Source organism: Triticum aestivum, chromosome 2B, assembly GCF_018294505.1.
Source record: "Triticum aestivum cultivar Chinese Spring chromosome 2B, IWGSC CS RefSeq v2.1, whole genome shotgun sequence".
Taxonomy (NCBI): domain Eukaryota; kingdom Viridiplantae; phylum Streptophyta; class Magnoliopsida; order Poales; family Poaceae; genus Triticum; species Triticum aestivum.
In genome coordinates, this window is record NC_057798.1 from 26,587,045 (window position 1) to 26,599,553 (window position 12,509).

The window sequence follows — 12,509 nt, forward strand, 5'->3', positions numbered from 1 at the left end:
CTCCTGTGTTGGTCTTTTTCAGTGTAGTTTATGCGGTTTCACTAGTAGAAAAGAGGGCTTTGGTCCACCCCGGGTTAGCCCATTAGTCCCGGTTCAGTCTAGAACCGGGACTAATGGGTGCATTAGTCCCGGTTCGTGCGCCCAGGGGCCACGTGGGCCATTTGTCTCGGTTCGTCTGGACCTTTTAGTCCCTGTTGATGCCATGAACCGGGACTAAAGGGTGCGATGACCATTAGTCCCGGTTCGTGGCACCAACCGGGACTAAAGGGTTAGACCTTTAGTCCCGGTTCGTGCCTCCAACCGGTACTAATGGTGTTTGAGGCATTAGTACCGGTTCATGGCACGAACCGGGACTAAAGGTCCCATTTTCAAAACTCCCACCCCCCTCAGTGGATCGCCTTTTCAGTTTTTAATAAAAAAAAGGAAATGATGAAAATGTCAAAAAAATAAAAAAAATAAGTTTCCCATGTGATATGTGGTCTAGTTGTTGGGAAAATTTGCAAATGTGAATTTCGACTTTATTTGCAAAATCTCTCTAGAATTTAGTAAAATGAGCATAACTTTTGCATACTGACTCGGATGAAAAAGTTTTTTATATGAAAAATCATCTACTCGAAAAGTTACATCCAAATTTAACTGGGGAAACCCCGTTAAACATTTTCAAAATCCTCAAAAACCTAACAGAAAAAAGTTACAGGGCTTTTAAGATCTAGAGTGGAAAAAATCGAAAAAATTTCAAACTGTGGTCAAACAATGGCCAAACTAATTATTTTAGAATATTAGTGTTACTAAATAATTATTTCAGTTATTTTGAATTTTGGTCAAATCTGGTCAAACTATGGTCAAACAATGGTCAAACTAATTATTCAAAATAACTATTGTTTTTTAAATAATTATTGTTTTTTAAAACAATAGTTTCAAACTCAAACAGTGAAATGTGTCACTTCATGCTCAAGCAAAATTTCTGAGGGTTAATAGGATTGACATCGTACTATTGTCAGGAAAACAACAAGTGCAGACTTGGAAACGAGGGAGAATAGAACCCGGAAGTTAAGCGTGCTCAGGCTGGGGGAGTGGGAGGATGGGTGACCGTTTGGGAAGTTAGATGATTAGGAATGATGAGGGGTGATTAGAGATTAAAGGATAAATTGAGCAGTGATGAGGGGTGGTGATTAGAGATTAGAGATTAAAATAATTCAAAAATTTGAAAATAAAAAAAAATCATAAAATTTCCTTTAGTCCCGGTTGGTGTTACACGTGGCATTAGTACCGACCCTTTAGTCCCGGTTCATGAACCGGGACTAAAGACCCTCACCAACCGGGATAATAGGCCCTTTTTCTACTAGTGTTTCCTGGTCGTTGCTATTTATGTAGTTTAGTTTAGTTTGCCTACTTGGTTCGGTCTGGTTATAAGGCCGTTGTATTCAGACTAGGGACCTTTGGTCCATTTCTCCTTCTACTCCCTCCGTCTCATAATGTAAGATGTTTTTTGGGACTACACTAGTGCCAAAAAACATCTTATATTATGGGAAGGAGGGAGTATATATTTTCACACGCAGGTCTTCTGCATGGTTCGTAGAAAAAAGATGCATCTGCGCGCGCTTCAAATATCTTGTTCAAACATTGATCAAACGATGAAAAGGTATCAAGGGGTAAATTGTTACTTCAGTTTCTTGCTTAAAAGCATTATAATCGGCTGACACAAGCAACTGAGATTTTTTATTTTTTTTTATAAAAGAGAGCTCCCTCTCCGATTTCATTTAACAGCAATCAGTGTCTTGCAAGCAACTGAGGTAAAAGCAAAATGCACTGACACGGCATGCTTGGCACGAGATTCGCCTGGACTAGCCCAGCCATGTAGAGAAACGCACAGCCGTCTTGCTTGTCTTCGTCCAATGGCTAGATGAAGAAATTTCAGTCAAGGAATCATCAACAGGGATCTCATCCTACTCGAATTCGGCTGCTACGAGAGAGGTGACGCTCATCACGGCCGTGCTCGCGACGCGGCAGAGCCACATGAGATATCACGCGGCTCGAGGGGAAGCGAATATGTGCCCATCCATCCTCTGGGTGCTGCAGGACATGCTTCCGTCAGCTCAGATTATGCTCTTCTTTTGCGCCAAATATTCCAAAAAGACCACAAAACCGCGACAAATCGCCTGCAAAGAAGCAAAGCAAAAGCTTAGGTACATAAGGTGGAAAATCTTTAGGGTGACGGCACAGCATCTTTTGAAACAAAACAATATGCACAAGCGTCTTTTGTAGGCCCTCCTGAAGTTGTTCGGGGATTCTAAATTCTATTTTCTAACATTCCAGTCTAGCTGTTTTCTGAAACTCAAAACAATTCAATCACAAGAAATCAACATGTAGGTATATGCAAGAACAGTGGATGCAAGCAAGGGAAGAATCACTGTTTTCTAACTGGTGGCCTGCTAATCTCCCTGGCTAACTCACACAACCTACCACTAAATAGAATCTCCTCAACTCACCATGCGGCAGCTAAAAAAACCTATTAACCTCGACACCACAAGACATTTATGCAGGGAGGGAAGATAATCTGTTTTTTTTTCCTTCCTTTTAAACTTTATTGACTGGTCCAGCTAACAAAAAACTTCTCCTAAACAATTATTTAACTCACAAGAGCAATCATTTTTGGAACAAAATAATTCAGCCTTGCCTTGTTCTGTTCTACGTATCTGTCTGTTGTGCCAGTAATTCTTTTTAACTCTATGGCTACCAAAAACTCTTATGAGAGGGATGTGCTCCTTTTCAAATATAGAAGTTGCATGAGTTTTAAAGCACGGAAAAGCTTGACCCTTCCCAGGTAACCAAACTGTTCTTGGGTCGTTGCAGTTTGAATTTTTAACAGAGACTGATCATCGACAGTTTACCTGTGGCTCGCTGATACATCTCATGTTCCACGAGGCCAACCATCTGGTTGTAATTGTTCTTAAGATGCCAATCACTCAGCAGCAAGTTGACATCCCCGTCTTACTTGAATGACATCTCTCCGTCTGCCACACCCTCAATTGTAGTCCATATACATTCGTGCTGCCATGAGCACCCTATAGTGCCCACGGTAGAAATATGCTCCTGCTGCAACCAAGAACAAACCATTATAAAATCACAAGTCTACCCAAAAGAACAATGTGTTGCCACGGTTGACATTAATCTTGCAAGAAGTTTAGTCACATGTTATGAACAAAGTACAGTTTCTCGGTGGATTTTCATGTTCTAATTCCATTCTAAAAAACTAGACCTTGTGATTCATTTGCATTACACTTCAAGTGTTCTCTGGTAAAGCTGAATATCAATTTTCAGTTTCAATCCGATATTATTAAGCCAAATACTCATGTTCAATACAACCAAACATCATTGAAATATATTGCAACCAGTACATGCATCAATGTGCGGGGAATCATCTACTTACTATCAATGTGAAACACAATTGCTCAGGCAGCCAGGCTCCCCTCTTTCTTAAGCACTCATTTCTTGTGATATCTTTACCTTCCGCGCAACAATAAATGAGTTGAACACCTCATCGCCCGCAGGATGGTGCACAGCCAGCACTTGGAACCCGCCACGCCCGATATCGTCCAGCTCCACTACAGGATACAGGAACGCTCGCGCACCGTGGGCGCTTCGCGCGACGAGCACCGCGCCATCTGCCATGTGCTTCCCCAAGTGCGCGATGGTGTTGGCCTTCTCCTCGGACGTCATTCCCACGAGCGCCGCCAGGAAGACCACATCATACGCGCCGAGCTCAGCCGTGAGGTCCGCGACTTCGGCCGTGTGGAACGCCATGCGCGCACGCACGCCCTCGTCCGCCGCGCCGACCAGCTTCATCGCACGGCCATTGGCCACGCTGCACCGGTCGTAGTTGTCGAACCGGGTGTCCGGCAGGTGGTACATCGCGAGGAAGAGGGAGCTGAACGGCAGCGGCCCCGACCCGATGAACGCCACGCGGGCCGGGGCCGCCACGTGACCGGCAAGAAGATCGTGCTCGAGCTTGCTCAGGTTGATGTAGTTGTCGAAGTAAGGGAAGCGGCCGAGGTGGTCGAGCGGGTTGTCCAAGGCGGTGAGCATGTTGGAGTAGTGCGCCTCGAGCAGCCCCTCGGCGGCCGAGCAGAGGCGGATGAGGTCCTGCCGCATCTCCTGCGCCTCCGGGCCGAGCTTGGTCACGTCCACCGGGCTCGACGGGACGCACGCCGCGACCAGCTCCGTGAAGAGCGCGTCGACTTCGGGGGACGGGCTTAGAGACGCGAGCTTGGAGATGGCGGCGTGGAGGCCGGTGATCTTCTCGACCAGAGCAGCCACCTCGCTGTTTTCGGCCTCCATGTCACTTGATTGCCAAGTAGGTATGGCTGGTGTTGTAGTGCTGTTCTGAAAAACAAATGTAGGCTGTAGTGCTATTGATGGAGCTGATGCTTGATACAATATGAAGGGAAAAAATCAATGGAATTGCAACTGATTGATGGAGCCGATGCTTGATATAATATGATGAGCTGTGGAGAGTGAGGGGTGGTATGTAGCATGGAAATCGTATGCGAGGCACGCTTCATGCTTGCACAGACGTGACGGCCTGCTCCATGCGTCTAATTTCCGACATGCGTCATTGCATCTTGCTGACCAGCTCATGATTTGGTAGCTACTAGATTGACAATATACTAAATTCGGAATGAGGGGATAGGTGGATAAATTTAGTCCCTGGCATGTGCCTACGGGTCTGGAGGCTAAGGCCCGGGGAGAAGAACAATGGCAGATCCACTCCTACCTAAGTTGAATGTAAAAAATTTATGTCTAATTCGGTAGATCTAAGCTAGTATCTAAGTGAATCTCAAAATAGAGACAGTGGATAGTCGAAAACCGACTGAACTGGCGATGCGGGACTGAAGAAGTTTCAGTGTCACTGGCCTTACCCGTCGCAGCGGGGCGGCCGGCGTCTTCTCCCGCTCCACCGCGAGCCCCCTTCAGCCGTTCGCGGCTGCACAAGTATCTCTCCGTCGTCGGGGAGGGCCCCCGAAGCGGAGGAGGGCACCGGCTGCGTCGAGACCGGCCGGTGCGGCGGGATGACGCGGCCGCCTGCAGCGGGGCAGCTACGGCAAGGAGGACGGTGTGGGGAGGCGGCCGGAGCTCCCTCGCGCTCCAGGTGGTGGCCGGCGTTCAGATCGGGAAGGCTTCTTTGGCTGGAGACCGGAGAGAGGAATGGGGGAGAGAAGAAACCCAGCTTGACGACAGCCTCATCGTGTATGTTTTTTCTTTTGATTGAGGGAATATTATTATTCCAGGAGTTGGGCTGGATTATATTCTATAATAAATGAGTTGGGCCGGATGGGCTAGGCAGGCTATGGTACCAACTTACATGTGGGGTCCACTTTACGTTTTAATCTCTCATTTCTTTCTTCTACCAACTGACATGTTGGATCCACGAGGTAAAAGTGGACGTGGGCTGTCAATGCCGTGGTAAGCGACACATGGCCAATTTGGCCGATGAACAGAGTGCCAAGTAGACTATATGACCCGTGAACAGAGCGACACGTGCCCAATTTAACCGGTCAATAAAGTGCCACGTAGAGTATTTACCTGGTTAACAGAGTGCAATACGATGCTCTACGGTGCCCGGTGAACACTCTACCGTGAGCCGGTGCTCGTATACTTACCCCAAAATGTATATAATAACCATAACAAGCGTATTCTAAAGTCTATTGACTGTATCATGTTTTCGCTTTAAATATAGTGGCCATTAGTGTATTTATGTCATTACAATACTATCACGCCATTTAGCATTTGCATTCAGACTCTTTTTTTTTTACTTCCATTTCCTTCAGTTCCTCCTGAAATTGATACTTTTACTTTTTTTAAAGATCTATAATTGACCTCCTACACTTGTCCGGTAGTGGGATAGTGGGTGTGTTTTGTGAGTAGGGCGTTTTGATGCCCAGACTCATCTGCACCCGGTTAGAAAATAAATTGTAAAAAATTCAAAACAAATTCAAAAAATTCTAATTTTTTTGTGTGGTAAACAATTTGATGCGTGAGGCCCGCTCCAAATTTGAAGTCATTTGGATATTTGAGAAGCTCTCAGCGAAAAAGACAAATCGGACCAAAACAGTACATGAACAGTAAGCATTTTTACAGACTCCCATTTTGTCTTTTTTGCTGAGAGCTCCTCAAACGTCTAAATGATTTGAAAATTGGAGCGAACCTCACGCATCAAATTGTCTACAACACAAAAAACATTTGGAATTTTTTGAATTTTTCTAATATTTGTTTTGAATTTTTTTTCGTCAACGTGAGTGCAGATGAGCTCGGGTGCAGAAATGGATTTTCGGTGTGTTTTGGTCCTATTATTTAAGCCCATGTGCGTGAGAAGAAAAACAAGAAACGGCACAAAGTCTGTGCGTGCCATGACTATGTGTGTGTTCTTCTACCTCTTGTGTGCGTGTGTTTTTGTTTCTTCTCCTGGGCAAACCCCACAGTGGATTCGGTATTAGGCGCCACATTTAATCTTCGTTGTGCCTTTATCTGCTTATTATCCGCAAATGATGTCACACCAAATGGGCCGTGTGTGAGATTTCATTTTCAAATTGTGAAACTAGTTGGGAACCATGCAACTCCACGAATAGGGAATAGCCCGAACTTGTATATGGAGCCGACATGTATTCGGAATCCAATGATAAATACATTCGAGATATAATTTAAGGGTCCGACTATATCACATCTAGATGTGAGATATGTCATCCTACATCAGCAGATAAACAAAAGACCACAACATAGTTATATCACATCTAATTTTTGCGGCCCTCTTTATTTATTTTTTCTGTTGTTGTTTTTTCTTGTGTTTAGCTTGTCCAGCCCACTACATGCAAAAACGCCACTAGAGAAACGATGACCGGTCGCCCAGTCTGGTCGTGGCATGGAACGATTAATCAAGCAATTGATTATGTCTAGCAAGTAGATGGCAAAACACTGTGTTTACATGGGCGTTTTGAAGTATAGTGCAGAGGAAGTAAAGTTGGTTAGTCAAAGTTAGACCCAGTTGCGAGTCTATAGTGGACTTGCAACCGGGACAAAAAATGTTAGGCTCTAGTTGCAAGTCGAGGGTGGACTTGCAACTAGGACAAAAAAAAAGTCGGATCCTAGTTGCATGTCGACCGTAAACTTGCAACTGGAACAAAAAGGTCAGGCTCAGTTGCGAGTCTAGGCTGGACTTGCAACCGGGACGAAAAAAAATCCGGTCCTAGTTGCAAGTCGAGGGTGGACTTGCAACTGAGACAAATAAAAGTTGGGTCTTAGTTGCATGTCAAGCGTGAACTTGCAACTGGAACAAAAAAAATTTAGGCCTAATTGCGAGTCAAGGGTGGACTTGCAACCGGGATGAAAAAAGGTCCGGCCCCAGTTGCGAGTCGAGGATGGACTTGCAACCGGGACAAAAATAGTCGGGACCTAATCGCATGTCGAGCGTGAACTTGCAGCTGGTCAAACCCAGTTGCGAGTCTAGGATGGACTTGCAACCGGGACGAAAAAATGTCTGACCTCAGTTGCAAGTCGATGGTGAACTTGTAACTAGGACCAAAAGAACCGGGTCTAGTTGCACGTCGAGCGTGAACTTGCAATTGGAACAAAAAACGTCAGATCCAGTTGCGAGTCTAAGGTGGACTTGCAACCCGGACAAAAAAAGGTCAGGCCTTTTGTGTGCAGTAGAATAATATTGAAAAAAATGAATAAGGTTAAGGTGATTAGAAAATGATATACTTAGTGTATCATTGGCCTGCTCAAACGTCGACCCTATCTACTTCCAAATCGCTTTTAAAAGGAAAAACTGAGCACTGCAGCCCAACATGCGTACAAAACTGTAGCTCAAAAATGAACTAAACCAAAACGAAAACATCAAACAAACAACGCAAGAACCGGGCGAGCTGGAAACAGCGTTACAACCGCTCCACACGAGCATGTGTGGACAAAAACGTGAATCTTAAAGTCTTCGATTGAACGGTTCTGGACTTAGATGTAAAATAGCTATTTTACATTTAGATGTAAAATAGCAAATCTGATAATTTAAATGCAATCTTCAGATACATATATAGGGATCAAGATTTTTTTCCCTTCTATTAAGAAATATATGATCCTGATTCGAACAAGAATATGGCAGTCCACACCACTACAAGTTGAGAAAACAATAGTAAGAACATATATTAATCAAGTAAATAAAATACATTCGTGTCACAAGTGCAATATAAGCTCCCCTCCAACAGAAGTGCAATATAATTCGTACATCAATTACACATGCTTAACATATAATCATAGCAGAAAGGAAGGACCTTATTTATTTAGTACGTACATATAACGATCGGCACATGCATGTATGCATACATTGACTCTTTATGCGATACTTTCTTCAGTGATGTCAATGTCGATATCAGAGGACTTGGTACCATGATAGATACCATCATGTAACTGACGGATAACTATGTTGCCACTGTACATAACATCCTTCTGCTTGTATGAGAAGGGAACATCAACAACATCTTCTCTTGTGAATATGCTACATAACACTTTAGTCATCGGAGGCACAGGATATGAGTATTCATACATGCGCTTCGTTTCTTGTATCTTGGTTTCTCCCCAATTATACTCTCCATGAAAGTCCAAATGGCTTTCAGCTCCACCTTCCATTATAAATGGCAAGCTAGCTGAGATGTGGGCTTTGATACCTGCGTCGAGAGTTAAATTCGCATCCCATTTACTCTCTGTTCTGTCATATAGTTCAATGGTAGGTTTGCCTTGGTGGGTTTCATGTGTTCTATTGTTAGAAAGCACCTCTGTCCTGGAGACATTTTGGTTAGTGCTAGTCTTCTTTCCACCGACATTGTACTCAACATCATATATCTCTCGAGACATAACCGGTTCTTCAATCTGGAGCATTACTCCCGAGGAGTTGATATCAGTACCAGAAGCAACGAGGATATTAGAATAGATTATAGTCGGATCGGTCACACTCTCACAGAATTTTCCATTGCCGAGGTTTTGGAGTGCAATGATGTTCCCATCCTTTGAGACCACCTTGAACAATGTGTTAACATCGCTGTAAATGGCATCATGTGGTATGAACGCGCCGAAGTAAAAGCCGGAGTCATTTATAGTGCCAATCGTCCCATTGAGGAGACTACGGACGCCACATGTCCAAAACCTGCCTGAGGTGTTGTTTCTTATGCGGACAATACCGTAGTCGTCGGTGAATGTCTCATGGATCACATCTGGATCTGTGAGATCAGATGATGAAAACTGCTGAACCCAATCATCACCGCCAGTCTTGCCAGAAAACGAATTCCGGTTCATTTCTGTGAGGTACTTGCCATTGTTGCCTTTAAAAGCGACATATTTGGGCAATTCCTTCTGTTGCGACAAGCGATGAACACTCAAGAGATCTCTTACTCCTAGTTGCAGGTAGGCTTTGTTGCCTGGAATAAAACACAAGTCCCCAGAGACAGAAACCCAGCCAACATATTTATTTTGTTGAGAATGAAAGCACCTGTTGTACAAAAATAATTAACAACATCAGATGAGAAATTTTAATATGGTCCCTAAGAGGATAATTTAATCCTAGCTGTTGATAGATCGAGGGTAATTTTGACAAAACAAATATGGTAATTACAACAAAATAAGTAGGAAATATTCTTGATGGGTTTGGTGATCTGTCTTTTGATGAAGACATTTTCTCTCAGCCAAAAAAATGTGAATCTTCTTATGGTATGCAACACATATTTTTTGGTCCAGTCGGTGGCCAAAGTTTGACAAGAATACCAGCGGGGCTTGTAAACCAGTCCACAAAAGGTAGTAAATGAAGGAAACATTTCGTTTTGCCCACCAATTTTTTGAGCGAGTTCTGGTCTCTAAACTCCAAACAAAGACAATTTGTATCTTGAAACTCAATACCAGAAATATATGATCTCGAACAACAATTAAAAACAGTATTTTTTTTGACCAATAAAATAGCGATAGTTTCACATAGGCTTGCAGCTCAACAAGGAAAAGAGGAGCAAACGATAAAACTTTAAGAAAGCAGAAGAAAATGGTAAACTATATATAAAACAAAAGGTAGTAGAAAATAAAAACAGTACATTCTCATAACGTTAGTACTAAAACTGGAGAAGTTTTAATAATATAAAAACAGATAGTGTGTGGAAATAAATATGTGGAAATATTACTACAGACCAGGGAATTAGAAATTATACATATCGCGGAATTTGCATGAAATTATGCGTGATATCTACCGAACCTCCAATGATTTAGTTCTCCTTTCTAGAGCTTCTGGTTTTATAAAAACGAGAGACAGGTGAAGAATGGTGGATATATATGTATATATATAGTGAACAGAAGAACCTGATGTAGCCGCCGCCGCCCTCGCTGGGCCGTTTACTGTCACTAGCGACTTGGAAGTCGAACAAGGTGCAAGACGGCTTGGTCAGGTCCTCCTCCGGTTCGTCCGCGGTGGCGGAGATGAACCATGCACTGCCGCCGTCGGGCGTGCGCTGTTGCCGGGCGACCCAGTACTTGTTGCCGTCGCAGCACCTGACGTGCAGGAGGCCCTCGTGCTGCTTGGACGGCTCCAGGTAGAACCTCTCGGCCGGGGTTCTGGCTCCGTGCTCGATGTCTCTAAGCTCGATGAAACTGTCGCCGCTTTCCTCGTCGTGGACGGAGCGCAGACACCCTCGTTGCGCCGAGTACCCGAACAGGGAGACGCATACCGGCGGCCCGGAGAGAGGAAACGCCACGCTCTCTTGCGCGCGTGAACCGTAATATTCCCCCATGTGAGCGTGTAGTGAATTCTCTAGTTGCGTTGGGTTGGGTTGGGTTGCGTTGCTGGGACTAATCTATAGGCGGCATTTTATAGCAGGCCGGAGCCCGATCTGGGGACCATTGCCCGGGTGACAAATACAGCTCATCTCGCTGATCACGATCTGGGGGCCAATCACACACAACTCATCTTGCTGGTTCAATAATGTCTCGTCTGGTTAGATTAGGTGCATTTTTTAGCATGCCTAAAAAAAGAGATTAGGTGCATTTTCTATCATTGCCACGTGGCATATTCTCCAACTGAAAATTACCGAGGCACTCAGCTCACTTTTTTTTTGCTAAGAATTTTGAATTTCTGCGAGAATGTTGAAATCATCGAAATTTCATGAAAAATATGATTCGGGAAACTGTCTCAAAATTCGCAAAAAAAAAAATCAGTGCGGGCGCAAAAACATCAAAACTGCAGGAAAGTATGAATTTCAGGGTCGGGCAGTTTTTTATAACCGTCAAAGTCTCATAAAAAATGCGACTTTCACGTACGGTGGGTTGAAAGAAATCCTTAAAATGAAGTTTAGTTCCCAAGTACCTATTATCTAGCATGGTCACCTTGGTTGCATGCATCATTCTGATGCATCAGGGGTTACCCTCCTTTTTTTAAAGAAAAATCTAGCATGGTCACGTATACTGGCAAGAGAGGCGATTGTTATGAGTCATCAACAGATATCAGTGACCACTGGAGCCTTTTTCTCTCTGCCATTAGTTGCATTTATTACTACTGATGACAGCATAAGTCGCCACTGGCGTGACTAGACTTGGGTGTGTTTGGTTGGGCTCCAGTTTGGCATTGGCGCATATAAGCTCGGACCTAACCAAACAAGAGGCGTATATTTGCCTTTATTCGAAAGAACGTTGGAGTTATAATCCGTAGAAGGGAAGGCACGTCCTAAGGTTCTTTCGAGGTATATTTTCAATCCCACGACTATCCTACTCCTGCTGCTTGAAAGAAACTTCCAGAAACTTGATTGCAAAATGTCCAAACATAGAACACAATCACTGGGAGGAGTTCTTTGCTCAGAGGAGGAGTGAAGAGTTCTTGGAGAAGAGTCGCCCGGGAAAGGAGCTACGGTAAAGGAACAAATATGGATACCAAGGTCTATGATCGAAGGAAAAATACGACCACCACCTTGGCGGCCGTGGTTACCCAAGGAAAAGATTACACTGGACCAGAGAGGACGCCGCACTAGCCACATCTAGGAAACCTCTTCGTTTAGAATACATCGAGGAGGGGACTTCATAAGGGGGAACACAACCTATTACCCTTCTTTTTTTGCAGAGACACGACCTATTACCTAGTTACCATGGCATCAATTGCCGCAACCCCGGAACTCAAGGAAGTTCCGGGGTTCATTGCTCCACTTGCAAGGAAGTGTTCGACCATTTGGTAACATCTCAACACAATGTCTTTTCCTAGTTCATTACTCCACTTGCAATATACTCAGCAAAATAGCTTGCATCGAGAAGACTACGCATGAATCGGTATGTTCGTGATAGTCATCTGTCTTCCGTCTTTGGGCCATCTTTTGTCAAGACCAACATCCTTTTCCAACAAAACAGCAAACATGAAAGTAACATAGACACCGAATGACAAGACTACAAGTCTCACGTGATTCACGAAATAGAAATTTGATGTATCGATCTGTCCTGGCATGCAC

At 44.1% G+C, this 12,509-nt stretch overlaps 2 protein-coding genes across 6 annotated transcripts; both read right to left on the bottom strand.

Moving 5' to 3' along the window:
- Window positions 1-1,710: 1,710 nt before the first annotated feature.
- LOC123043227 (nicotianamine synthase-like 5 protein) lies at window positions 1,711-5,265 on the bottom strand. Of its 5 annotated transcripts, none has more exons than XR_006419102.1 (4): window positions 4,920-5,265; window positions 3,508-4,383; window positions 2,892-3,093; window positions 1,711-2,159 (listed from the first exon to the last, which is right to left on the bottom strand). XR_006419102.1 is itself a non-coding variant. In XM_044465607.1 (2 exons), the coding sequence occupies exon 2, from the start codon at window positions 4,336-4,338 to the stop codon at window positions 3,478-3,480; it is 861 nt and encodes a 286-aa protein (XP_044321542.1). In that variant the 5' UTR covers window positions 4,339-4,383; window positions 4,920-5,265; the 3' UTR covers window positions 3,291-3,477. The 5 variants fall into 5 exon arrangements, 1 of the variants encoding a protein (XP_044321542.1); XR_006419101.1 differs by having other exon boundaries at window positions 2,892-3,096; XR_006419105.1 differs by having other exon boundaries at window positions 3,431-4,383.
- A 2,906-nt stretch (window positions 5,266-8,171) lies between these two features.
- Window positions 8,172-10,844, bottom strand: LOC123043225 (uncharacterized). Its single transcript, XM_044465604.1, has 2 exons — window positions 10,384-10,844; window positions 8,172-9,532 (listed from the first exon to the last, which is right to left on the bottom strand). The coding sequence occupies exons 1-2, from the start codon at window positions 10,809-10,811 to the stop codon at window positions 8,383-8,385; spliced, it is 1,578 nt and encodes a 525-aa protein (XP_044321539.1). The 5' UTR covers window positions 10,812-10,844; the 3' UTR covers window positions 8,172-8,382.
- Window positions 10,845-12,509: the final 1,665 nt, after the last annotated feature.